The 26648-nt window shown below is 51.2% G+C and overlaps 2 protein-coding genes and 1 long non-coding RNA gene across 22 annotated transcripts in view; 2 read left to right on the top strand and 1 right to left on the bottom strand.

Annotated features, from left to right (window-relative positions):
• SDCCAG8 (SHH signaling and ciliogenesis regulator SDCCAG8) overlaps positions 1 to 18489 on the top strand; it is a 235448-nt gene extending 216959 nt beyond the window's left edge. For 10 of the 13 annotated variants that reach the window (XM_072830371.1, XM_072830364.1, XM_072830367.1 and 7 more), the window contains 2 exons: positions 9439 to 9565; positions 18144 to 18489. In XM_072830371.1, coding sequence (XP_072686472.1) covers positions 9439 to 9565; positions 18144 to 18173 — 157 coding nt within the window. In that variant the 3' untranslated portion in view covers positions 18174 to 18489. Of the gene's footprint in view, positions 1 to 9438; positions 9566 to 17750; positions 17890 to 18143 lie in introns of those variants that run through there. The other 3 variants (XR_012032860.1, XR_012032861.1, XM_072830365.1) reach the window with 3 other exon arrangements.
• Positions 18490 to 19153: 664 nt separating this feature from the next.
• Positions 19154 to 23060, top strand: LOC140635549 (uncharacterized). The gene is made up of 2 exons (XR_012032873.1): positions 19154 to 21250; positions 21491 to 23060. It is a non-coding gene; the product is annotated as an uncharacterized lncRNA (long non-coding RNA).
• Positions 20086 to 26648, bottom strand: part of AKT3 (AKT serine/threonine kinase 3) — a 308393-nt gene continuing 301830 nt past the window's right edge. For all 8 annotated transcript variants that reach the window (XM_072830379.1, XM_072830375.1, XM_072830383.1 and 5 more), the window contains one exon: positions 20086 to 23485. In XM_072830379.1, the coding sequence (XP_072686480.1) occupies positions 23400 to 23485 (86 nt within the window). In that variant the 3' untranslated portion in view covers positions 20086 to 23399. The remainder of the gene's footprint in view (positions 23486 to 26648) is intronic.

Genomic DNA, 26648 nt, shown 5'->3' with positions numbered 1-26648 from the left:
TGGGTTCACCGTCGCTGGCTGGACTGAATGACCTCACATCTTACGTGACCTTGTGATCTGATCCTTCTGAAGAGAAGAGCCCAAGTCTTTCTCCCTAATTGCTGCCCTGAGCAGCCGCCTGCCCCACTTCCACAGGCAGCCAAGGCCGATTGGAAATTCAAGGCAGAAAAACTAAAGGGGTGCCACAAGAACATAAATCTCTTTGCTGGGAATATAGATTCTCCCCAGATTTGCAGCATCTTCAGAATGAGTGACTCTCTGACAATCACCTGGAGTGGGGTGGATTTGAACAAAGGAAACTGGAATGGCAGAGCAGCCATTGGAAACTGCTTTCACCATCTAAGTGAGGGTGACGGGCTAGCATGTGTTCCAGATTCCTCAGAACGTGGCTGCTTCTCGCTGACTCTGTGCAGCTACGGTAACTGAAACAGAACTATGTAAATTGTGGCAAGTGATTTTCAAGTATGACAACCAAATGTACAACTTTTTTTTTTTTAAGATTTTATTTAATTATTCATGAGAGACACAGAGAGAGAGAGACAGAGGCAGAGACACAGGCAGAGGGAGAAGCAGGCTCCATGCAGGGAGCCTGACGTGGGACTTGATCCTGGTTCCCCAGGATCACGCCCTGGGCTGAAGGTGACGCTAAACCGCTGAGCCACCCTGGCTGCCCCCAAATGTACAACTTTATATGAATGTGGCTTATGCACCACAGCTAATTACCTGGAGCCATAAGTTGGGGGTACATAGGTTTTCAAGCTTGAAGTTGGGCAGTAGGGGTTGTTGGGACCAGAGCTGGCCGCAGGGTAAGGATGAAGACACAGCAAGGTTGTGTAGGGTCAGGGCACTGTGGATGTGTGCACCAGCTGAGAACTCAGTTGTCCCCGAGCCCAGCAGCCCTAAGGTTCAAAGCATCAACATTTTAAGCTCAGTGAGAGCCTCTCACCTTGGCTGTTACAGGGCAGAGCAGTCATAGCACCCATGTGTACGAAGAGCCTAGTGTTTGAGTGACAGTTTATTTCAGGGAACGAAAGCTGCGTTTCATGGAATGTTTGCACCACAAAACGTTATTTTTCTTATGATTTTTTTTTAGGTTAGTCATTTAAAAATGTAAAACCATCCTTAACTTGAAGCCAGTACAAAAACAGGCAGTGGATTGGCCCTGGGCTGTGAAATTTACTGACCCCTATTCTAGTTCATTCTCTCATTTCCCAGGGGAGGAAACAACGTGATCGTGTGCTTTGCTTAACTTATCATGACCAACATCCAAGCTTGGGAGTAGACTACAGCAGTTTTCATTCGGACAGTTGGTTGATGATCAAAGTAGGAGCCACGGAAGAAAACCATTCTTCACAAAAACTTATTTTGTATGCATGAATAATATTGTGAAGTATGGCATGCCAGTGGTTCCCGTACTTGAGAATGCACAGGAATCACCCAGAGGGCCTATAAAAACATGTACTGCTGGGCCCCACCCCAGTGTAGCTGATTTGGGAGGTATGGAGGTATTCCCTTCTCAGTTGTAGAAATGAAGAATGTGAGGTTGCCTAAGACTGAGATCAAGCCTCTTGCCCAAGCAGAATAGGTAGTTCATGGTGAGATTTTGAACTCGTGTCTCTGCATGCACATGCAGCAGACACTCATCTGTTCTAGGATCCTCTTAAGTTAGGGGTGAATTTCAGTAGCATACTACAAATGATTTAATGTATATGTTATGTTTTTTTCAAAGTTATTACATATGAAAGCATCCTGATACCATAGATGAAATCACAGGTCTTCTCTTTGGTGTAAATATTATCCATTGGTAGGTAGTTTGTTCATCCTGACACATTTATCCAGCACAGTCTAAATGGCAGGCACCTCACTAAGTGCTGGAGATGGAGAGCTGAATGAGACCCCATTTCTGTCCTTAGGGAACCTGAGTGAGTTCAGTGGGAGTGGCCACGATTATAGTAAGTAGATGGGAACACGGTGGGATGGTTGGGATGATGGACTGCAGAAAGCTGGGGAGAGGTCAGGGCCCAGTCTTCAGAGCCAGGAGTCTGAGCCGTGTGGACTGGAAGGGCGAGGGAGGAAGTAGCATGGAGGACTCAGATCCAGGCCATTGGAGATGGTCCCACCCACAACAGAGAGACACAGAGTGAGAAGCCATTTGTGGCTTGGTCATTCTAGCTAGTTGAGTGTGGGCAAGTGACTAAGTTCTGTGCCTGGCTTTTCTCAAGCAAGAAATGATGAACATGATAGTAATACCTACCCTTTGGTATTGTTAGGAGGATTAAATTGGTTAATGAATGTAAAATGCTTATTACTCACCGGGAATAACAGAGAAGTAAGTGTATATTTTACAGCCAAATATTTGTACCTTCTAAGTCCGTATGTTGGTTGAAAAATGCTCTTCATTTCCTTGAGGAGGCCCCCTGTCCCAGTGAATTTTTGGTCTGAGCATTTGAGAACACTTATCTAAGAAGGGCAGGGCAAATCTTTTCTATAACCAGAGTAACCAAACAGAGGGGCTCCGGTCTGAAAACATTCTCTGATAAAGGACATTTGACCACCACCAAAACCGAAACCAAAACAATACAAAAACAGAAAGAAAAAACAAACCCCAAAGTAAACTGGTAGGAAGCTCCTGGGTGAAATTACTGAGTGAAACTAAAGCCTCTCATTTAAAAAATGTATATTTATGGGGATATTGGCCACCTCTGGAGGAAGAAGGAGGCGGGCTTGGGGATGAGGACATGGAGGGTTGCCCCGGGTGCTGATACCAGCTTCACAAGTGTTCATTTGATTATTATACCTCATCACTTATTTATACACTGCATATATTTTGTATGTATCACATACAACATAAAAAAATTTAAATATATGTATTCACTTGCTTTCACAGTATTCATAGCAAATGAGTGTCTGAAGCATAGGACCAGAGCTGGCAGCTTGTACCGCTTCTGTTTTGCATAAGATATTTTACCCAGCCCACTCAGCTCTATAAAGTTGTTTTGTATTGCGCCACTTGCTCCATCTTATCCTGAAGTCTTGCATATTTAAAAAAAAAAATGTTGGTTCTGATCATGCCTGCGGGGTGTGGCAGGGAGGATCACTGTTGGATCAATAGAGCTGTGTCCAGGTCCAGTGCACACACCAGCCCCTTCACATCTGATCTGCATCCTGGGTTTTGAAAACCCAGGTGCTAATTCCCATGGTAACCATTACTTCCCCCACCCCGCCTGTAATCCCCAGGGAGCCTTTGCACAGGCCAGCCCTACTGACCCCTCTGCCCCAGCCTGGGCATGGCTGCTCTTCTCCCCTACAGGCCCCACTTCTACTGAGTGGTGGTGGTTGTACACCCACAGGTCTGTAAGGAAATGGGCTCTGCACCTGCAGTCAGGATGGTCAGCCCAGCCTGGGGTAGAGAGGGGCCTAGAGGGGCCCTTCCTCACCAACTGGGTGAGCCCTCAGCACCCTCAAGGGCAGAGGAGCACCAGCTACCTCATGGAGAGGACTGGCCTCCTGCCCCTGGCCAGCCTGGCCTGGCGATAGCTTCACTGGGTACTGTGACAGCACAGTGCAGATGCCAAGTCTGTCCTGGAGGCATCTGGAAGGGACAGGGTAGCTACCTGTTCCAGAGATGGGGTGCATGTAGGCCTTGGGGAAGAAGGTCCAGGTTAGGGATTGAGCTCTGAAATCTGAGGATTCCACCTCTCTCTCCTGCCATGTGCTTTGCAGGCTGTCAGGGGCTCCTTCTCGCGGGGGTGGGGGGGGGTGGGGTGGGGGGCTGGTGCCCAGAGAGACTCCAAAGTGCACCTGGGGAGGGCAGCCCCACTCTCCTTTAATTCCTTCGTGCCATGAGGAAGAAACGGCTCAAACAAGGGACCCAGACAGAACAAGAAATTAGCTCTCAGAATGACACACTGACAGCTGAACCTTGAAGATAGGAGGGGGTCCCACTCCAGGCCGAGGGACTGTCCAGTGCCAAGAACATATGTGGGAGAGCAGAGGGGCGTCTGGGCGGCTGGAGAGCAGGGGTCCTTGCAGGGCCGAGACAGATCGTCCAAAGGATGAGTCAGGGTGCCCTCATGCACATGAGAAGGCTCTCCAGTGGCTTGGCCCTGATATCCCTGCCCTTGGCCAGTGCCCACATCCTTCATAGCAGCTCCCTGGCCACCACCCTGTCGCCTCGCTGCCTTTCTCAACCAATACCTGTGCCCTGTAACTGGGACAGAATAGGAAGGCTGCTGAATGGGGGCTTCCCCTCACTCACCCTGCCGGCATTCCCCCCTGCGTCTGGGAGGAAGGTCCTGGGCTCTGCTGCAGGTTCCCTCCTGCCTTGGGAAGCCTGGCACCCTTTGCCTTGAGGAATTCTCTTCTCTCCTGCGGGCCTCCTGCCCACCCTCTCAAGCCTCTTCCATCTTCTACCCCCCTCTTGCTTCCCTGCGCTCAGCCAAGCCCCTCTCCAGAATGGTCTCCCCTCTAACATCCTACCATCAGGCTTCCACGACCATCCTGCTGGAAGGGCAGGCCACTTTGGCCAGGTATGTCCACAGCATGTTCCACCACCAAGTAGCATCTCACACAAAGGCCCCCTCTTCCTTCTGGAAATCTTTTCTTCCCTTGAGCTCCAGGTTCTTTTCTCCTGGATTTCCTCTTTCCTTCTGGGCGGCTGTCTCCGTGGCTCCCTGTCCCCTACTAGCCTGTAAATGTGGCTGATCCCCGAGGCCCTGTCCTGACCCTGTTGCCTCTCACTGTGGCAGACATGCATAGCCAATAGCTTATAGGGAACATATATTTTGGGGGGAACATACATTTTTGATATTTATTTATTTATTTGAGAGAGATAAATATTTCAAAAACAAGCACTGGGAGGAGCAGAAGAAGAGGGATAAACTGACTGCCTCTGAGCACGGAGTCTGACTCAGAGCTCCATCACAAGACTATGAAATCATGAGGAGCCTAAACCAAGAGTTGGATGCTTAACTGACTAAGCTACCTAGGTGCCCCCAACAATACCTGTATTATTAACAGGCTTGAAAAGCTCTTCCAAGCTTTCCTGGGTGAATCTTGCTTTGCATTCAATGGCCTCACCTCTCAACAGGTTTAGCTGGCACAACCAGACGTCCAGCCAGACCTGTCCTAGGCACCAGGCCACAAAACTGCTCAGTTCTTCCCCCTAACCCCAGAACTTCTATCCCAGGCCTGTCCCTTCTCCCATCTTCTCCTTCCTGGTGAAGGGCACCACCGTTGCCCTGGAGGGCAAGATCCACATCTGTTAGTTTGGCTACGAAGCTCAGCTGGGGCCCGCATCACCTCTGTGAGCAGCCTGCTGACTCTGTCTAGCCGGACCGCCCAGGTTTCAGTTAGCAGACAGCATTGCCTTTGCAGCACCCCTTCTCCTGTGGGGAACCCCTGCCCCGCCCCTTCCAGACAACACCGATTCCTCTTTCACATCCTGACTTGCCAGTTCAGTGGCCCCAATCAGCCATTTACCCTGTCTGTGCCTGGGCTTCCCTGGTCCTCAAAGTGAGAGTAAGACTAGTTCCTGCCTTGTGGGGTGGTTGTCTGCACTTAGTGCAGTGCCTGGCACACAGCGCTCCGGAGATGTGGTCTGTTTCCTTGGTAGGTGCCAGCCTCCTGAACCCCGCACCTGCCCTGTGCCCCCTGGCTTTCCTGCTTTTACATGGTCCAGTTTCAGGGTCCTACCATTTCCTTTTCCAGCTGTTTTCTCCCTAATTGGCTGGAAGTCCCCCTCACGCCCCCCACCACCAAAGGCAGGGACCAGTTGTAATTCCTGATGTATTCCAAGTATCTACCGTATAGTACTTGACCCATGAAGGAGAGGTGCTCATCAAGGGTTAACCGTTTGGTTGGCTGAATTAACTAAATGAATAAACCATCTATTAACAATAGTTAAGAACACCTGTGCACTGTTGCCATGTGCCTCTGGGCTGGGCAGCTTCTTGGATGACTTTGTCCAAGTTCATTGAACCTCTCAGCTTCTCATCTATAAAATGGGATGCTAGCACCCACCTTTTAATTAGATAACCTATACAGAGGACTCAGCACAGGGCTCAGTAAATATTAGCTCCTCGCAGTGGTGGTAGTTGCAGCTGTGGTTGGCTGAGCACGCAAATTTAGAAGGACAAAAATGAGAGCAAAAAGCAGCATGGAAAATGAAGGATGACATTAGTGTCATAGGACACCCCAAGATATCTCTTCTAACCGACAGTAATGAAACATCCAAGAACAGAGCATGTGTAGGGTTTGCAGTGTTTGGGGAAGGCTGTTCCAAAAAATAGCTTGTTAATTAAAAAAAAGAAAAGAAAAATGTCTTCCCAATATAAATAAAAGGCCTCAAGAGAGCGGCTGTTGAAATCAATTTCCTTAACCAAGTCCCTTTTATCTAAAATCTGGGTTTCTTTCTTTGTTTCTGTCTTTTAACAAATGTGGCTTTGGGTTTGTTGCTTTTACCTTTTCTGAGTTTGTGATTGACTTTGTTGCTGCACGTGGAGCGACATAATAGACAGTGACAAACAAGGAGGGAGCATGTCTTGTAAAGGAAGAAAAGCTCCCCAAGATAGACTGCCTAGAGTGTTCAGGTTAGTTCTGGCTGTGAAGCTAGGGGTGGCAGGGGAGGCAGGGCTCTCCTGAGGTCCTTACTCCTTATGCCCGGGTGGTGCTCTGCTGGATGACACCCAGGGACTTGATTCAGCCAGTCCGGGTGGGGCCTGGGTGCACTCTGGTAATCACCACAGGGATCTGAAGCCTTCGGTTTGCAGAACATCGCCAAGAGAGCCTCATCTAGGTTTTAGGGGCTCCAAGGGAGGAGGGTCTAGGCAGGAACTGGCTCCATTTCTGGCTGTAAGCCCATGTGGACGTTTTGTGCTGAGAGAGCAGGTTTTGGCTCAGCCCATAGCTCTGGACCAGGCATCCACCTCTTTCCAGGAGCCCAGAAACACATACTGAAGCCATCAGTCCATAGGACTGTGATCCCATTTGATCAAAGCACAGGGCAAGGGACCACATGGAGAAAGGCCACTCCTGGCACCTTGTTACCTTTAAGCCTTAATGGGGTCATCTATTTATCACATGTTTCTGTTGCATTTGTTTCCAGCAAGCGTGAAGCCAATGGGCTACTACCTGGCTAGAGCTCTTAGCCTGTGGCCATCTCCACACCGAGGACTTGATTGGAGAGGGAAAGCCACCCAAGGATTTAGACAGCTCCACTGCTAATGATGATGATTTTGGCCAGTCTGATTCAAATATCCAAGTGTTAGGTTGTCTGCTTCTCAAGGAAAAAGGCTCTTCTCAACTCTGCATCTTCTAGAGGACCCGATCCAATGCTGACAGCACAGTACCCACTCAGATGAGTGGTGGCTGCCTGCATCTGTCCGAGGGTCAGCCCGGGCAGATGCCCCTGCCCCATGCCCTCCAAGCCCACTGGCTGGGCTTCTCTGCCGCCCTGGGATGTCCTTTCCCCTCCCTGCTGTGCTCTGTCCAGGAGGTGGTGCAGGAAAAGTATTCGGTCTGACACCCGTGGGGTGGTTTTGAGACTGCTCTCAGGAAAAACTGTCCCCATGTGACAGTGTGATGGGTGGTGGTGGGGACAGAGGAGGCTTCCCAAAGCTGCAGTGCCCTGGCTTCACCGAGATCAGAAGCAGGGCGCCAGGGGCAAGGAAGCATTACGGTGCCGAAGGAGGGAGCGCTCGAACTCGGGTGGTGGCTCCTTGTGTTCGGTTCTGTCCCACTGTGATCCGGGGCCCCTGACCCTGGCCCTGGCCGGCCACACACACAAGTGGAAGAACTAAGTCATGCCCTTGCTCTTTCTCCAAACCCAGCAGGAGGCAGGAGGCCAGGGGGCGGGGCCAGGGCCGGTGGGCGGGGCCAGGGCCAGGGGGCGGGGCGGCCGGTGTGAGCGCGTGCCCTGCTGCCTGGGCACCTGCCGTGCGCTCGGGGTCTCCCGCTCCTCGCACTTGCCGCTGTCGGAGGTAGCAGGAGGCCCGGCGTGCTTGAAAAGCGGGAGCCCGCGGTGCGTGAGGAGGAGGAGACCTGGGTGGGGACCCCAGCTGCGGCACGTGTGCCTTCAGGGGCAGCTTGAACAAAGATCCTTCCCAAGTTGGGAAGGGCGGGCAGGGCCCGGGGTGGATGCCGTCTCGGAAATGGACAGGGTTGCAGGTAGCACGAGAATCTGGGCGGGCGGGAGTCGATACTAGAACATCATCAGGTTTCCCAGAATGCAGTTTGGCCTGCCCGCAGGTGCCGGCTCCCTATTATGTGGGGAGAGGAGCGCGCCCACCCCAGGCCCAGTCTCTGCCTTGGCGGTGCTTGGTTGTGCCGGGAGTGCTGCACCGCCGACGGCCCAGCGTCTGGGCGTCCCGTCGGGGCCTTGGGCCCAGTGAGTGTTGCATGGGTAGCCTGGAGTTTGAAATACATCTCAGCTTTTAAAATCCTTTCTTTGTGAAAATAGGGATGCCTGGGTGGCTCAGTGGTGAAGTGTGTGCCCTTGGCTCAGGTCATGATCTCAGGGTCCTGGGATCCAGCCCCCTATTGGGCTCCCTACTCAGCCGGGAGTCGGCCTCTCCCTCTGCGCGCCCTACCGCCCACTCATGCTCTCTCTCTCTCTCCCTCTTGCTCACTCTCTCAAATAAATAAAATCTTAAAAAAAAAAAAAAAACAAGAAAATACAAGTTAATTTTACCAACGGTGCCTTTGGTCAGTGAGGAAGGGTGCCTGACACATTCAACTTCTTTCCAGAACAGTTCTGGGTAGTTGTGCAACTCTAAATTTAATCCAAAGCCTACATTTCCAGGGGTGAGTGTGCTGTAGGAAGCCGTCTGTGGACAAATGAGGATAATAGTTTGAGCGAATTAGCAAGTCTGGAGAGGAGGGCCCATCAGCAGAATGACAAATTTAGGATCTTTAAAGACATCTGGTCAGCGATGCCGGAGCTCATGATTGACTGAGTGATTAATAATGGAAACCCCTTAGTTCAGTGTTTCTGCTATCCCTCGCCCACTTCCCCAGCCAGGGCGGGCTGTCTGCTCCAGCCTGCCAGAGACGTTTCCAGCTGAACAATGGAGCCATTGAGGCCCCTAGTCCTCCACCTCTGTGAGCTTAAGGTTTCAGTTGTCTTCTTATCCAACTTATCTGTGTGTTTCCTATTTGACAAGTCATGGAGAGAGCTCCTGATTCCCTTTCACGTCTGATGCAATTCCATTCGGTGTCATCAATGCTGCATTCCAAGAGCCTCCGGCCAGCCGGAGCCTCACATCTCAGGGTCACGTGGATTTAGGGCTCCTGGCTCACTGTCCAGAGCTGCCCGCAGACACAGACAGCAGTGGAGCACATTGAAGGCCTTAGGTTGGCCATTGTCTCCCTTGCTCTCTAAAGCTTGTTGCCCCCATGTGTCGGGATCCATCCCTAACTCTGTGGTGGATTTCTCTGCAGGCTAAAGCAGCTGGACAAGCACAGCCAGGCCACGGCCCAGCAGCTGGTACAGCTTCTCAACAAGCAGAACCAGCTTCTGCTGGAGAGACAGAGTCTGTCAGAAGAGGTGGGGCGTCTGAGATCCCAGGTACTGTGTAAACCTAATGCAGGGGTGGGGATCTTCAGGGCCAGCTCACCTACCAGGGAACCCAGCAGGGGTCTGCATATGGGTCTTATTCTTGTTCCTTTTTTCAGAGCTGTATCTTCGCAGGTGAAACCCCCAAGTGATCACGTGGCTCAGCTAGTAAGCCGGCAGGGGGATCCTGAAGATAGTGCTGGGCACTGTGGGGGACATGGGTTGCATGGGCCACCAGCCTGCTGTCTTTAGGGAGCTAAAGTTTGTGTGCAAGAACAACCCATGATCGAACAGGCCACGCTAAGTGCTGAGCTGTGTGTGGGCACGGTTCCCTTGTGGCACAGCCAGTGGAAAGATGCGGAGGGCTGTAGTGGTGAGCAGGCTTTCTGCAGGAGGCAGACTCAGAACTGCCACTTGGGATGTGTATGGTTTGAATTGGTTGAGGAAAGAGGTGCTGCCAGTTGGGGGAGCCACTGTGAGTGGAATGCAGAGGTCTTGTCTGAAGTCAGCTGTGGGATAACTGAGCTGAACTTCCGAGTGCTTGTGGAAGGTCTGGCAGCACTGCACGGACTCTTGTTACCCTTGAACGAGCCTGCAAGATAGATTATTGTCTCCACTTTGCAGGTAGGGAAACTGAGGCACAAACAGCCTGTACAGCTAGCAAGTAAGGACACTACCAGTGGCACCTAAGTCTGATGCAACAGCCCAGGCCTTCACCATTGAGGTTCTATCTGGGGCTGCCAGAAGGGGTAATGGAGGAAAGAGAATATCTAGGGGAGTCTGGAGTGTGCAATGAGACTTCTTTCCCCAAAGTTACTTCTCTTCCTGTCAGAGAAGCTGTACTTTGTGCCCCATCAAGCAGTTGTCAGGATAATGGGATGGTCCAGGGCCTGGCCATGGTCTCCGCTTTGGATTAGGATGGCACCCAGATGCCTTGTGAGCACCTGGGGATGCCACACAGCGAGTGCTTGGAATGATTAATGGGAAAAATGCCTCTCGAAATGAAAAGGATGGGAAACTGTCTCTCATTCTTTCAAATGTGCCAAACGGATACTGGGGAGCTGCTGTCCTCTGAGTGAATTTTCATATTCAGTGAACCAAATCCCCCGCCATATACTACTCATTTTTCCACGTATAGTAAGAGGATGCTCCCAGAGCCAGTCCTGAATTAAGGCCTGGGGTTGGGGACCCACCTATACTCTGCGCCCTGGTGATACTCATGCCACGCAGCACAGTCGTCCGGCAGGCTTGTAAATGGGCAATTTTGAGGAACACGGATTCCGGGGCCTGTGTTCACACAGGCCAGGAATCTGCATTTTAACAAGCTGGTTGGATAATTCTGAGGGACATGGAGGTTTGAGAACCTCTGAAATATTTGGAGGCAGAAAGAGTGGAGCATGATTCCAGACTGTTCCGCTGTTGTGAGGCTCAGAATAAGTCAACTGAAGTCTAACCCCAAGGGATACTGGAATTGTCATGAGTATAGCCCTCAGGTGCTGCGCAGAATCACTTGTACACGGTAGGCCCAGGAAATGTCAGGGCTTTCCCTTGCCTCTCCCCGCCCAAGACCTGAGGAGGCCCAGCAGAAGCGCGAGAAGGCAGAGGCCTCTGGGGCCAGCAGCACTGTGCCCACTGCTCCCCTGCTCTTCTCCAACGCCCTCAGGCCCCTCCCACGGCCCCTGTGGGGCCGACGCGGCCACACTCTAAATGCCTGGGCAGGTCCTACAGGAGGCCCTGGTGGTGCCCGCCAAGGATTGGGGGCCACCGGCTCTCTAGGCAGGTGACTGGGCTCCTGTCACACGTGGTGGAGAGACAGAGGCTCATAGCGTGAGCAAATCCTTTGGCTTTAGGAGCCAAGAACCACTTCAGAATGACTTATGGGTAGTCTTCTGTACGGGCTCCGAGCACATGGCAGTTTCCTGTCCATTCTGGACCAGATCATTATCATGTAGGGTTTCCCTTTTAACTCCCCATCTGCCTACCTTACAATCACTCAGATCTTAACATGGACCATCAATGCTTAGAAACCTCTTCCAGGGCTTTAAAAACTTGATAATTGCCAAATGGATTGCGAAATTTTCATAAAATGCATTAAAAAAAAAAAACCCCAAACCTCAAAAAATCCTTAGAAAAATGAGCAGGTCTTTCTTCTCTTGCCTGAAGCAACAGAGATGATTTGACCATCCTGAGTTATCTGATATCAGCCCATCTGGCTCATCTCTAAAGGGATCTTTCAGATTCAAATAGTACATTTGGAGTTATTTTAATATGAACACGACAAAAGAAATTTCATAGAGGGACTGTTGGCTTTCAGTAGCAAATACTACTGTTCAAAGGAGAGGCAGGGATCCAGTTTTGCAAGTTCTCTGCTGAATATCTAAACCGCAGCCCTGCTCTTTCTACCCAAGTGTGGTGTTACACCTGCTTTGGCCATGGAATACCCTGAAACTGTGACTTTAGCTTCCAGCCCCTGAAGTGAACAAGGCCACTGTGCGCCCTCAGCAGGGATATCAGAGGACACTGCCTGCTGCAAGCTCCCAAGTGATCAACTGTGCTCCCTGTTTTCCTGGAGGGACACTGGTTCATCTCTGCCTAGGGATGGCTTCCGTTTTCTCAGCCTGGGTGGATTAGGCATAATGACTTAATTGTGTATGTCAAACTATATGTCTCTCTGCCCACCCACCACCCAACAGAAAGTGGAGATTTCCTGGCCTGGGCAGCTGCTCTGCGGCTGAGTCCCATGCCTCTGGTTTGCTCCTGTGTCCTGAGCCCTGGGCCCTGGAGCAGATGACAGGCCTCGGGTTGGCTTGTGGTCTCTGACAGGAAGCAGCTATGTCTATTCAGAAGGCTTATTATTCTAAATGGTTTCTGCTTAAATTCTGAAAGGCACACAACAGCATGTCTGGCAGAGGGAGATGGTCATCGTTGTAACTGGGCCACAGTGACATTTTTAACCATGAGGATTCCCGGCTTGGCCTCACATTGCTCTCGTGCAGGGGGCCAGTCAGGTGCATGGTGCAGGGTGCCCACCACTCATCAGGGCTTCTTATCTGACTTATTATTTGTGTGACTGGAAACTGGCCTTGTCACTCTCCTGCCTCATGCTGCAGACAGGTGACTTCCAGAAAATGGCTTTTAAAACGTCCTCTAATGGCTCTGCTGGTCACTGTGGAGAAACAGAAGAGCCTGAAGACACCCACCCAGGCTGACTGCAAACACAGCCCCCCAGGCTGTCCCCAGGCACAGCAGGCAGCTCTGTCACAGGCGGGGCTGGGCACTTGCCCTGTCACCTCTTCTTGGGGGGACAGAGAGACTCTGGCCATGGTGGCATGGGGCTGGTGTCCGAGGCGACAGGGGAATGCAGGCAGGGCCTGGCAGCCGGCAGCAGGGGCGCTGTTCTGAACGACCCAGCACCCTGGGGCTCTAACATCTGGCCAGGAAGGGAGGTGCCAGCTGCTTAGGAAATCAGCCTTTTCTTGGGGAGAAAAGCATCTGAGAGATGGGAAGGAACAGAAATTGGCCATTTCGAGGATGGCTTTATACAGCTGAGACTTTGCCTGTGTACTGCTACTCACTGGGCAATGACTTGGGGTTCAGCAGATTGGCATTTGGTGATAGCCGCCTTCTCCACAGGCCTGGGGCTCTGTGGTCAGTGCTCCGTCTGGGGAGGGGCTCCCTTTCCTCCCTGTGGAGGAAACATTTCTACAGGCAGGAAGCAGCTCCAGAGGCTGACTTATCAGTGATGAATCAGTTGGCCCTGTGACTTTTGAGCATTCTTGGCAGTGAATGGACTTTCTAATTTGATTCAAACTCCTGCGTGGATCCAGCAGCCATATGTGATTATATTCAAAATCATGGACATTATCTCATTACTCTGAAGGGCCCGTGCAAGAGAGCCCAAATGAGCACAAGAAATGGGCACAGAGGAGCAGGGAAGTCAGGACCCATTTGTGACCTGAAGCTTCAGAAATGCCAACTCACGTGAGGGCCACCAGGCAGGGGTCCTGCTGAGGAGAGGGCGCCAGCAGCTCCTCCAGGGTGGGCCCTGGAGGTGTACACAGGTTTGCAGGGGTCCTTCCTGTGCCCTGGGGGCCTCGCCCGGCTCCCGTGGGCGCTTCCACAAAGTTAGCTACCTGCAGGACAGATGGTGCTTGAATAGAACAGCAAATACACTGAATAAAATAAATTAGAAAGCCTCCTCCTGAACCAAGATTTTTTGGAAAGAATTCTAAATAGATGAAAACAAACAATTTGATTTCAACCAAATTGTTGTTTTTTTGTTTTTATCCTGATTTTCACCCGAATTGTCAGTCTCAAAAATAAACACTGATACATTCCCAGAAAATATTTTTCAAATAAAAACTGACTCTGTTAAAGTTTGCCCTGATTCTTTCAAAACTGTGTACAAGACACTGTCAACCAAAGTGACTTGCATATTTTTTTAAATACACTTGAACATATGCAGCTAAAATGTCATTAACTCCCTGCTGCCTGAATGTTTTTAAAGAGTGACACGAGACCCCTGGTGCTGTGTTTCTAACATAAGGGTCTCATGACCCTCAGACTAACTTCCCTGAGCAACTCAAATAGCATAGTTTAACTTTTTTTTTTTTCCTCTTCATGGAAGGCCCTGTGTGTAATTAATATTGAAAAGCACATACGGCTCTATTGAAGCCACACTTGCTCTCCCGTTAACAGTTCACTTTGTCCAAGAGTGAATAATTTCAGAATGAGACTCATGGAAGAAAAATAAATGGGATTTTCTGTTGCTTCAGATACATACTTGCTGCACTTATTGCTTCCTGAGTCAGACATTACATTTTGCAATATAAATTCACAATCAAGATTTTAAAGGGAGCTAAATATTTTAATCCAATTAGACAAGTGAACAAAACACTGAATATTGCATGGAGTGTAGAGAAGTGGTTCTTGCCTTTAAAAGACTGTGATTCCGTCACATTACAACCCCAAATGTCAGTGTTGTCTTTATTCTTAACGCTTTCAAACATGAGGCAGCCAGAGGCTCCTCTCTCTGCTGTTGGTGACACTGTCTGTCCTTTGGGAATTCTTAAAAAATCTATTTACCATGGAAACATGGTCCCTATAAAACGCAGACACCTGCCCATGTGCAGAGAAAGTTCGCAGGACTCGAGGGATTCCAGAAAGCTGGAAGACTACACAGCCGCATGGCACGAGGTGTAGGACTCTTGTGTCTGCAGAGCTCTGGGGAGGAGCGGCGCCCTGGCACTCCGACCCGGGCCCTGGGTGCACAGGCCTCCCGCCTCCCGCGGGGCTGAGGGTCCCCGGTCCAGCCGCAGCTTCTGTTTTCCAGAAAGCCGAGGAATCATTGGCCTGCCTTCGTTCTGCAAGGCTTTCCTGCCTCTACCTTTCCCTTCTCTGGCTTCTATGGCCCCTTCCCTCTTGGGGAGCCCAGAGGCAGGGAGCCAGGCCCATGGTCCCCGTGGTCTAGGGCACCCGGGGCCCTGACCTCTGCCCGTGCAGACCTGTGGTCGTCAGAGGCGGGGCCGGGCAGCCCGAGGGGAGAAAGGACTGGGTGTGCCAACAGCTGGATTCCAGGAAGGTCAGCGAGCGTGTGGGTCACTCCCCTGGGCGCAAGGCAGGCCTCTGCTGACTCAGGGGCACCCGCCGTGTGCCTTGCGGCATCTGTCACGTCTCGGTCCCCCCTACAGGCCACATTCCGCGAAGTCTGCAGAGGACTGGTGAGGAGAGCTTCCTCCAGAGCCAGTCGGTGACCACTCAGTCCATGAGGCCCGTGTATGCAGCTGCCCTTCGGGCTCTGGCCTTCCAGATCACCCTTGGTGGCTTGTGTGCTCTTTCGCATGAAAGAGCCAGGATTTGGAGGTCGCACTGCCGGGGTTCAGATCTCTGCTCTGTACCACTCTTGGCAAATTGTGTAGCTTTCCTATCACTCAGGTCCTGGTCAAAATTGAACCCCAAACCCAAAGAAAAACCCTTAAAACTAAAACAAAACCCCAAAACAACAACAGAAACACAAAAAAAACAAACCCTTAAAACTAGAGCCAGCCTCCCTCAAGAGGGACCCCCGCATGACCCTGCCTCCAGCACAGGTGACCATGAGGCCAGCCCTGTTGGCGCGGAGATCATGGGCGTCAAGGGGCCATTGCATCAGTCATTTGACGTTCTTTCCCAACAGGCAGGACAAATGAGGCCTAGAGGTGAGGTGAGCAGAACTGGAAAGTGAATGGCAGGGAGGTGAACTTCTTGACAACGTGGTGTTAGTACCCCGGGGCGTCCACCTGTGTGTCTTTCGGAGCAGCCAGCTCTGGCTCCCCGACAGTCGGTTCTGGTGGCTTCCCCGGCTCGGCTCCCTCGGGACAAGCTTCAGAAGCCCCAGCAGAGGTGGGGGCGGGACTCTGGTCTCTGGTTAGAAATAGAGGCTTTCTGGCCAGAGGCACAGGAGCAGGGCCATTTTTGGACCTGGCCACACAGAGACAGGAAATGTGCAGATGAGCAAGGTGGTGGGGGTCCCGGCTCTGGGGGGACCAGTGCGTGGGGGTCCGCAGAGAGGAGCCGCGGGGGGTGGGGGGGCAGAGAAGGCTCTGCGGCCCCCACAGTGGGTCACCTGGGGAGCAGTTCGCAGCACCCGGAGACTCCGTTTTTCAACTCCGAATTCAAGTCAAACCCCAGGAAGAAACACAGAAGTGAGGGTTTGTGGAGAGAAGGCTGTTAGGGGTCGAGCGGCGGGCGCTAGGAGGGCGCCCTTCTGGCGTGGGGGGCCTCTCGGACGAGCCGCCGCCCCGGGCCCGGGCAAGCTCGTCCCGAAGCTCCGGCGACACGAGACACCCAGCCGCGGCGCGGCGTGGCGGGGAGGGACCGGGCCCCGACGTCTCCGCGGCCGCAGGACGGCCCGGCATCGGCCCAAGCCGAGGGGCAGGCGGGCGGGGGGCGCAGGCTGGGGCTGCGGGGCTCGCACCTGCACGCCCGGCCCGGGGAGGCGGCAGCGGCCGGGCCCCCAGCGGACAGGCCGCACGCACCCCGCCGAGGCCCGCCCTCACGCTCGGGGTGCAGTCTGTGGGACGCCTCTTTGGACCTCACCTCCGCTCTGTGCGCGGCCCGGGTGGGGGGGGCTTCTGCCTGGGGTCCGGTCACATCCTGCTCTTGCCTGACCCGTTTCTGCGTCTCCGCGGACTCCGCACGCGCATCCGCTGGTTGTCCCGCTCGGCGCGGTGGCGGCGCGCCTGACCTCTGGTGGCCTCCTCCTCACAGATCCCGGCACCAGGGAGAAGCGGGAGAAGCCTGCCCGGGATGTCAACATTACCTTTTTGCATTTCTCAAAAGAGGCAACAGACTGGATTCCCTATTTCTCTTGCGTGAATTCTGATCTCTCCCTCACTGTCCCGTGTTGGAAATCCTCAAGTAATCGTGGCTTAGCCTGGGTTCCCAGGAGGCCCCGGCCCCCCTGCCAGTTCTAGCTCAGGAAATCTGCATTGGGGTGTGTGCAAAGGCCCATGCATCTTTCTGGAAGATGGTTGCCAGCCAGCCAGAGGGGACTGCGCACCATCTTAGGACCTCCCGCTGCTGGAGGGCAAGGACTGTGCCTTATTCATCTTCCCATGTGGTACAGGGTAGGTAGACAGTAGGGGCCTTGTGTGGAGTGCAGCTGTTTGCAGTGGTTTCTGGCACCACTTCTGGCCGTGGCTTAAGCTAACCTGAGCAGCCACGTGGGCCAGGGCAGACAATGGTATTCTCAACTCCACTGATCTGTCACTCCTTCAACCCAGTTTTCACCACCTAGTCTTGAAACATTTATTCTGGTTTATTTTTCTATTTTTATTTTTTAAAAGAATTTATTTATTTGAGAGAGATAGTGAGCACAAGCCGGGAGAGGGGCAGAGAGGGAGAAGCGACCCCCCCTGAGCAGAGAGCCTGATGTGGGGCTCAATCCCAAGACCTGAGATGGTGACCAGTCGAAGGTAAATGGTTCGGCTCCTGAGAGCCCCCCAGGCGCCCCAGATTTATTCCTGTTTAAAATGAAGAGGCCAGATACACAAAATTCCCTCTTCCAGCATGCAGGAGGTTGTTTCCATGTGAAAAAAAAAAAGCCTTTATAGATGTTATAATAAAGTGACTCTAAAAATTTGGGAGGTTTTAGCTCGTTTTGATTTCACTAGGAATTTCTGAGAGACACACGGCCTACATCCTGTTTTTGTTCTAGCTTCAGCAGCTGTAATCCATAAACACACCCTGGCATGGATCGAGGTCTCCTTCCCAGGACAGGGAAGTGGTGGCTCGCCAGCCTTGCCCTGTCACTGGACTGCCCTTCCTCAAGAGGCAGACACACGTCTGGAGTCCAGGTGGTTTTTAGATTTAAAGCCTTTAAACAAAATATTTCACTTCACCCTTCTATCTGACAAGGCCTTTGATCCATGGTTGGGGGGAGCGCAAGCTTTTCCTGTGTCTGCTTACATACACTCTCTGCATTTTTAGCAAGAGTTGTTTTTCTCTGTAAACATAGAAGGGGTACCTCTCAACCAGCAGAAGACAAATCACAGGGAAGAACAGGATCTATTTAAATTCACTTTTTATTTTCATTTTTTTTTTTTTCCAGTTACCCAGCATGCGACAATCTGATTGCTGACCTGGACGAAACAGAGTGAAAGAAATGGTTTACAAAGAGATATTTACATTCATTTGATTTGTTCGTGAGATGCCACAACGCACCACGACCTTGCCAGCGGCCAGAGCCTTGGAGGGCAGCGGGCTGCTGGGTCCGCGCCCTGTCCACTGCCTGGAGACACCTGCGAGCCGGGTGGGCTGCAGCTCAGCTCTGGTGCCAGACAAGGAGCCCTCCTGCAGGATGTTTCCAGAAATGGCTTGAAGTGATTATGTTTTTAGATATGCTCATTTGTAATGCTGTTACACATATGGATTTCAATAAATGAACTTTTTAAAGACCTGAATTGTAATGTTTCCTTTTTACCTTGTAGTGATGAACGAAACACACCAAAAAGGCACATATTTTAACTAGGCCAAAGGGTACGAAGGACCAGACTTTCTTCCTGCCATTCACGTTTCCTTCCCTCTTCAGGAGCTAGGGATCATCCTCCCACTGCTTATGCTTTGAATCAACATCTCGGAAGTCTCCCATTATTTATCATCCTGCTACTCTTTGCACAGTCAGGAGGCATCAGGAAGCACTCTGTATCCTGTCCACTGTTCACAACGAAAACAGACAAAGTGTCTTTGGCTTGGTGGTCGGGTCTCTTCTCCAATGTGCGGTATCTGAGAGAAGCCTACAAATGTACTTCGTGGAATTACAAAATTGACTTCGAGGTCTAGCAGGTATCTGTACACAGATCATTAGTTTAAGAGAGTATTTCTACTACACACACAGTTAAGCCCTCAGATGCTTAAAAGTAATAGAAACGGGCACTGAAAGTGTCGTGTTGTCTCTGAGAAGGACAGTGAAGCAGTAAAGGCAAGGCTGCAGGCGGAGGCCCGGACCTCAGGCAGGTCTCCTGGCTAGCCGGCAGGCATGAGGCCTCCCCCCCCACCCCCCCGCCCTCCCCGGGGCCCCCCTCCCTGGGCCCCCTGTGGCCTCTCGGGAAGGGCCGAGATTAGGCTGGGATGATACACACGCAAAGACCTGTTCTTAAGTCTCTGGAGCATGGAAAAGGTTCCAGCCTGAGAGAGCAGAACTTCTATCTGGATTCAGTGTTTGATTTGCTCTAACGTGCTAGACATCGAGGTTGTCACGGAAGAGCGGTTAGTCGTCCCTAATTCTGTTTTAGGACTACAGTAAATAAATCACACGATATTCTACAAATAGCACCCTTAAAGAATTATAGAGGTCACTTTATGTTAGCCTCCTGGATCTGTCCATCCCGGTGGTTGTGCGGTAAGAGCACACGGAAGGATGCCCTCAGAGTCGGCGTGCGACATACGCATGCGTGCCTGCCTGACTTTGGTCCCAAAGCCAATTAGTCACATGAGCAAAGCCAAGTCTGTACAAGAGTAGGTTTATGAGGTAAAATCAGAAAAAGGCCCCATCCAAAACAAGTCTAGATGATCAGGCTGTAGGCCAGCCGCCCTACCCACCTCTCACCCACGACTAAGTTTGTTCATTTGCCAACACACACTCTGAGGAAGAAGTTTGCGGAGCCACACGGGTAACGTCCTCAGGAAGACTCAACTACCGAGGAGCGACACTCCTGAAGCGTCCTGGGCCCGAGCCGCCTGGTGGGAAGTTAGAAGGAGACCTTCTTCCTGCCCCAGAACTCGCGGAGCGGTCGGCACCTCCCCGTCAGAAGTGGGGCCCCTCGTCCGCGTTGGCACAACCGCACTACTGCCATCTTAGTGAAGGAGGAGCACAGCCATCCTGTGTGCGACCTGGGCTATGAGAGACGGACGTCATTCTCCTGCACACTTTATGGGGGGGGGGGGCGTTAATACCAGCTGGAGCTATTAAGAATCTTTTTTTTTTCCAGAAAAGAATAATATTCCATTTTCTGAGACTACAGAAGCACGTCCAACAACAATAAACAGAGAAGTAGCAGATTGACATAGTGCTTTATTTAAGCCGTCTGTACGAAGGAAAATAATGTGCATCCCTATCATATACGTGTAAAAATACTAAGGATGTACAGTGTACAAAAACAGTTTCTTGTAGTTATTTCACATCCTTGTGGGTCATATGCTTAAGGAAATGAACAGTTTTAGTATGACCGACAATAATAGTAATACAGTTTTTCTTGGGTTCATAGTTGCGTCTGCTTAAAATCCTTAACCAGATGACTAGATCTTGCGCGGATCTAATGAAAGAACTAGCAAGGTCAAGAAATGTCACAAACTATAAAGCTACAGGGAGGTAATTCAATTACCAATTTAGAGGTTTTCTTTTTATTTAAATAAATACTTTACATTTCATGCTTGCCTGTAACGCACTACCAGGAGCAAGATAAGGAGATTCTACTGTAGACAGTACGAACAGTAGCAGCAAAGTGTGTACGTTGAGGTGTAATACAGAGACCCTGCAGTTAGTAGGGCGGCCCTCCCTCCTGCCCTCGAGGAGAAGCGAGGGGCCCCTGCAAGAACAGTCAGCTGGAAGAAGCCGGAACCAGGACCGGGCGCTGCAAACAATACTGGACTGACGCGACGGAGTGAGTGTAGAAAGCAAAGCTGTGAGCAGCCTGCCAGCGACCCAAGCGGACACGGCCCCCCCCCCCCCCCCATGGCGGCGCGGAGGCGGGAGGGCAGGCGCCAGGGGAGTCGGGCGGGGCGGCGCGGGACCTCCACGCACGCGCGCAGGGCACGCACACGCACGTACTCGTGTGCGTACGCACGCACTCTCACGCACGCGTCAGCTTTCCCGCCCCCCCTCCCCCCCGGGGGCGAGCGCGAGGCGGAGGCAGCCTGGAAGCCACGGAGACGCCCGCGGCCCGAGGGAGCGAGCCCGGCTCGCGGCCCGGCCAGCGGTCACCCGTCCTCAGGAGGCCGCCTTGGCCAAGGTCACGGAAGTCCCCTGAGGGGGGGCAGCTACGGAAGTGCTTGGTGTACGGGGTCGCCTCCCCCTCGAAGGGCCCAGAAGGTCCGCGGCTCCGCAGGACCGGGCGCCTCAGCCGCCCGCTCGGCCTCGCACCTCGCACCCGCGCCCCTCGGCCCTGACGCTGCGAGACGACTTGCAGGACACACCTTCTAGGCTACTCTCTGGTCCAGGTGAGACAGTCAACAGAATTCCAAGGGGGAAGAAGTGAAGCTACATGTGTAAGTAAGAATGAACTACCATTTCCTGTAACTTCCTACTCCATGCTAAGGATGAACTTCACTCAGGTAGGAAGATGAAAAATTAGGATCAACCTATGTCTGAATATGTCTTAGCTGCCTTAGTAAAATGCCCTTTGACCCCCGTCAGTCCCAGTGGCCTGCCCACCGCCAGCAGTGGTGTCTCGTCTACAGATCCACACTCCAGCGTCCGAGGCTAAGACATCTGCATATGAATGGGATTCATCCTCCTCAGAAAGTCACTTGCTCCTCTGACAACAGTGATCCCACGTCACGGTCACGCTGCCGTCCTCCACGGGGAGCTGTCAGATCGGGTGACCACATCCTTCTCCAGGATCGCAGCCACGGCCCCGGCCCCTGGACTTCATAGGCTGCTTTGGAAAATGTCAGCTCCTAGCACCAAAGGGTTTAATCTGAAGATCATCATTAATGAAGGAGAAAGATGAGGTTTGCATACATGTCCCCTTTCAGTGAGAAATGTTGGAATCTGGGGACATGAGTATATACAGAAAAAGAAAAGTTGGAGGTGTTCTTTTTGTGTGTTGTTTTGTTTTCTCCCTGATGGCTTAATTCAGTGATAAATGTACCATGATCGGAATAAACACACCAGGTTCTTATCCCTTACTGCCTACTCTGAATACTCGAGATGTGTGCATTTTGCCAAGTACGGTGCATTTGTCACGGTCACGCAGATTCTGTTTCCTTCACGGCCCCATGTCACCAGGCCGTCAGAGCATTTCCATCTCAAACGAGCAACAGCAACATCCTTCCATCCTTCCATCTCCTTAACCCCTCAGCACGGAGACCTGGGGATTTTCTCACTTTGAGCACCAAGGGGTTCAGTGCCAGCATCTCTTCTCCCAGAGCCCAATTCTAACCAATATGTACAATTTCAGAGCCTCATCAGATTTTGTTACAAAGGAGAAAAAGTGCATGATTCTCATTGGCGTGTACATTCCTTGCACATGGGTCAAAATAAACTGCAGTGAGTCTAGTTCATGTAAGTTGGAGCTGCATTTGCTAACATGACACACAATTTTTCTTCACTAAGAAATAAATACTACTGCAATATAAACAAAATCATAAAAGGACATTCAAAGGTTTAACATCCGAGAAAAAGCTAATCCACGAAGAACTGAAAGTCAAAACTTAAAACAAATAAGGCAAACACCTGTTTACCTTGGTGTACGAATTTTGGTGAAAAGCAGGATCATTATACCTGTCTACATTCTTCAGCCATCAGAGGTGATAAATATCAAGAAGGGAAAAAGGTTTCCAAGCACGGGGTGGGGGTTGGGGGGGGAATGCTCTCTGGTGCAAATCGTGTCATAGAGCCTGTAAGCGACCTTGCCTCTGCTGTGCATATGCCTCCTTCCCTGGAAGAACAGTGTTCATCTTGCCAACGACCGCCCGTGAAATCTGGATGTCCAGGTGGAATAGCGGGCTTCCTCAGCAGTGTCCAACAGGGACTACGTGTGTATCTATCGCTCTAGCTCAACAGTTGTTCGGTCCTTCTCTCAGATGCTTCCCTATGGATTCCGGCCAGGTCTGGGTGCGAGATCCCCATGGTACGCACTGATCTCCTGTGCCTTCCTAAAATTCTGCATATGCACATCACCACCCTGCCACAATTGTTTGTTCTGAATTATAAACTAAATCTTCTTAGTCTAATTAGTTTTTGATTTATCTTCTAGAAAGTTAAAAAATGTACCTAGAATCAGTGTATCTAAATGAGATTAGCCTTCACTGTTAGGGAAAAACAAAAACTAAAAGATCGAAAGATGACAACTGGTGCACAAATGAACAATGGTGGGCTCATGACTTCCAAAGATTGTAAAATTACCTCTTAAAGTTGCTAGAATAGTAAGACAGTAGCAGCAGCAGCATGAGACCGTAGACGGAGATACAATTTCATGCAAAAACAAACAAGTGTGTTTGCGTACATGTGTGTTCTTGTGGGGGTGAGAGTGGGCTGGGGTGTCTGGAGGCGCTCCTGCTTTGTAAGAGCTACGACTGCTGTGATGTCCAGGAATCGTCTTCAGGAAGAAATCTGGGATGACAGTGAAGGAGCAGAACGAGGGCCTTACTCCCGGCCGCTGGCGGAGTAGGAGAACTGAGGGAAGTGCGGCCGCCGCTCGTTGTCCACGCAGTCCATACCGTCCTCGTCATCTGCGGGCAGAGAGGGGCCACTTAACGTCATGGTTACTCTTTGCAATGGTATCACTGGTCTATGTGGTTCTAACTTCTAGCACAATGAACATCAACAACGGCAAGTTCCTACAAACTCATGGCTCTTAACACGGAGGAATTAAACTAACTCCCCAAACGATCTCCCTTTTAAGCACACCATCTGTGAAGAAATACCACCATCACATCGTCTCCTTCAAGCCATGAACATCTTAAGATTCAAGACACTATAAGGAACTACTATTGAAGAGAACCAGATTTTTAAAAATAAGATGGAGCGAACAATCTTCAGTAACCTTCAATTTCATGAAACTACACGTCAACATTTACAGAAGCCAGTCAGTCCTAAGGCACCAGAAGTATCCGTCTGGCATCTGGTCCCAACACCTTCAAATGTGTGGTTTATTTATTGTTTTTTTTGGGGGGGTGCTTTAGGTGTGACTGTGAAATCAAGCTTTGTATGCATCCTTGATCTGACACTGTTGACATTATTTACTCTCCATCTCACATCTGCCTTTGGTCACCATTCCCAGGTTCCCTAAGATGCAACATAATTTTTTTTTAAGATTTTATTTATTTATATGAGAGGTAGAGAGAGGGGGGAGAAAAGTGCGTGCACACAAGCAGGGGAAGGGCAGAGGGAGAAGTAGACTCCCTGCTGAGCAGGGAGCCTGACACGGGACCAGGACTTGCTCCCAGGACCTTGATATCATGACCTGAGCCAAAGGTAGACACTTCACTGCCTGAGCTACCCAGGTGTCCTGTAAGATGCAACTTTAAACCAGAGTGAAGAGAGTAAGACAAAGAGGGTGAGATGTCAGCATCTAACACTAGCTCTGCAGGAAACCAAAAGTGGGCAGAGACATGAAGGCCTGGAAGGAAGCCGCTTTCACTTGGGCTGCCCCTTTCACCTTCCCTGCCTTCCTGTATTTGAAAGATCTCAGATGATCCCCACCCCGAAGCCCTTCTTGTAATGTTCCTAGTGATTAAAGTCCTGCACGGCCAGGAAGCTCTTCCTTGTATGTGGTCACATATTTGGTCACCCCGGCCACACCATCTCCTGTGTACCTGCTCCAGGCACTGGGCCAAGTCCGGCCACCCTCAGGGCTCCCCATCTATGCAGGAGATGCCTACGAAGCCTCTCCTGTTTTCCTCCAGTTGCATGGGGTCAGATGCTGTCCCACGGGGGAAGCACCAGAAGAGGGGTTCAAACACCTAAACTTTTCCTCAAGCAAAATAATTCTACTTCCTCAGATCCCTATAGGGAGCACAGTGTCAATTCTTTAAACTTTCTAGCCTCTCCAGGAGCATGGATGTCACATCAGCACACAGGCCTTTGTATGGGGGGCACCGACCCTATCACACAAGGATAATACTCTATACTCCCTGAGGACATGCATTCCTCTGGAGAGCAAATGTTTGCACTCTTTTCTCACTGTCCTTGTCTTCAGTATTCTATTCTGAATACAGAAGATTCTAGAAATGGGGTCAAGCTGCTAACCAAAATGTGTGGTCTCGAATGTACTAGAAAATATCACTGGATTAGGTGGGAACCAATCCATGAAGAGGATTTGGGAATCCCTGCTCCGTGTAGACCACTGATCTCTGCCTCCTTATCAAATACTGGTTAGGTTCCCAAGCAAACCACATGCATCACTCAGATCAAATACCTTCCACAGTATTTTTGGCTGCACGAAAGGCAGTATGCACTTTCTGGTGTTGAGTCACAAAGAATAAAAACTAGAGAAAAGGCAGCTGAAAGCTTCATGTTCACATTCTGACATATGCCAATCACATTTCAAAGAAACAGTTTCCCCACTAACAGCTTTGTTTGGCTGCGTGTTTCTGTGCAGTGAATGTGCACAGGGCCCCAGACCGCTCATGTGGGAGGCTGGGGCCCACATAGCCCTGGCTCCCTGGGTGGCCCCAGGCCTGGCCCTGGTCAGCAGGCCCTCCACACTCCACGGGAGGCACCGGGCTTCCAGTCCGAGGAGGAGCATCTAGTGCTCTAGGCTGCACGTCAGCTGAGAATTAAGAGAGTCTTCATTCTGTCACTCTGGTAACAAACAAATCACGTTTCCAAACATAAAGAAATCTCAACCTCACAGATGAGCAAGCAAGAGCCCACACCCTGGGGTTCTTTAAAGCCTGATTACACCACTTGCTTCGGCTTCCTCCTGCTCAGTCACAGCAAGGGGCCAGTATCTGATCCTGTTGGGGGGGGGTGCCCTGTGCCCACAGGTGGGGGGCTGTGGAGGGAGGGGCAGCAAACTGCCCCAGTCAGAGACCGTCACACCCCCCAACAGCTACAAACGTGTTCCTGCGATGCTGATGACATACAGGAGCCATGCTAAAAACACAAGACATGTCTGAAACCAGAAAGCAGGGATTGACTCCCCATCCCACATCAGAATCCACGGCCCAAGGAGCCTAACTTCCTTACAGTGTTCAGCAAATGTAATGACATGCATTAAGAGCTACTTGATCTCAAAGAAATCCTCTTTTCCCATAAGAGGAAGGCAGAGGACCATTAAGGGACAGAATGCAAGACGACACATTCCAAAATCTGTTCAATTAACACCAGTGAGAACAATCTGGCATGTGACCGCAGCTGTTTGTAGGCAAGAAACACTTGGCCGTCTAACTGCTGATTTGTCCTAAAAAGTAACTCTACTCTGTCCTAAAAGCCAGGTGGCAAGTGGGAAAACAGCAGTCACTAAGAGTACCACGGAGGGCTCTGATGAACAAACCTTCATGCTCTAGCGGCTGCAGGGCCACTCGCCAGCAACACCCCTCAAAGCTGCGAGAAGATTTTGTTACAAGTAATCATAGGCTGAGGTTTCCTTGAATCCCCTTTGATCTACCTCTTGAGGAGATCTAGGATCCTTCCAGTGACCATCCCACTGAAGACCTGGCCCCTGTGCCCGGGGCAACCCAGGAGCTACAGCTCTCCAACCTTGCCCAAGGCAGGGGTAGGGGTGGGTGGGTGGGGGGTCCTGCCAGGTGCTGTCACCTGTTCCCTCTACTGAGGCCCTGAGCCGGGAAATCCAACAGACACAGGGTGCTGCTGCGGACTCGAGTTTCTGGGGTCAGATGCCTGCAACAGCCACAGGTTCACAGGCCTCCACAGCAGGTGGATTCTGGA

Source organism: Canis lupus, chromosome 6 (genome assembly GCF_048164855.1).
Source record: "Canis lupus baileyi chromosome 6, mCanLup2.hap1, whole genome shotgun sequence".
NCBI lineage: Eukaryota > Metazoa > Chordata > Mammalia > Carnivora > Canidae > Canis > Canis lupus.
This window is presented reverse-complemented; position numbering and strand designations above follow the sequence as displayed.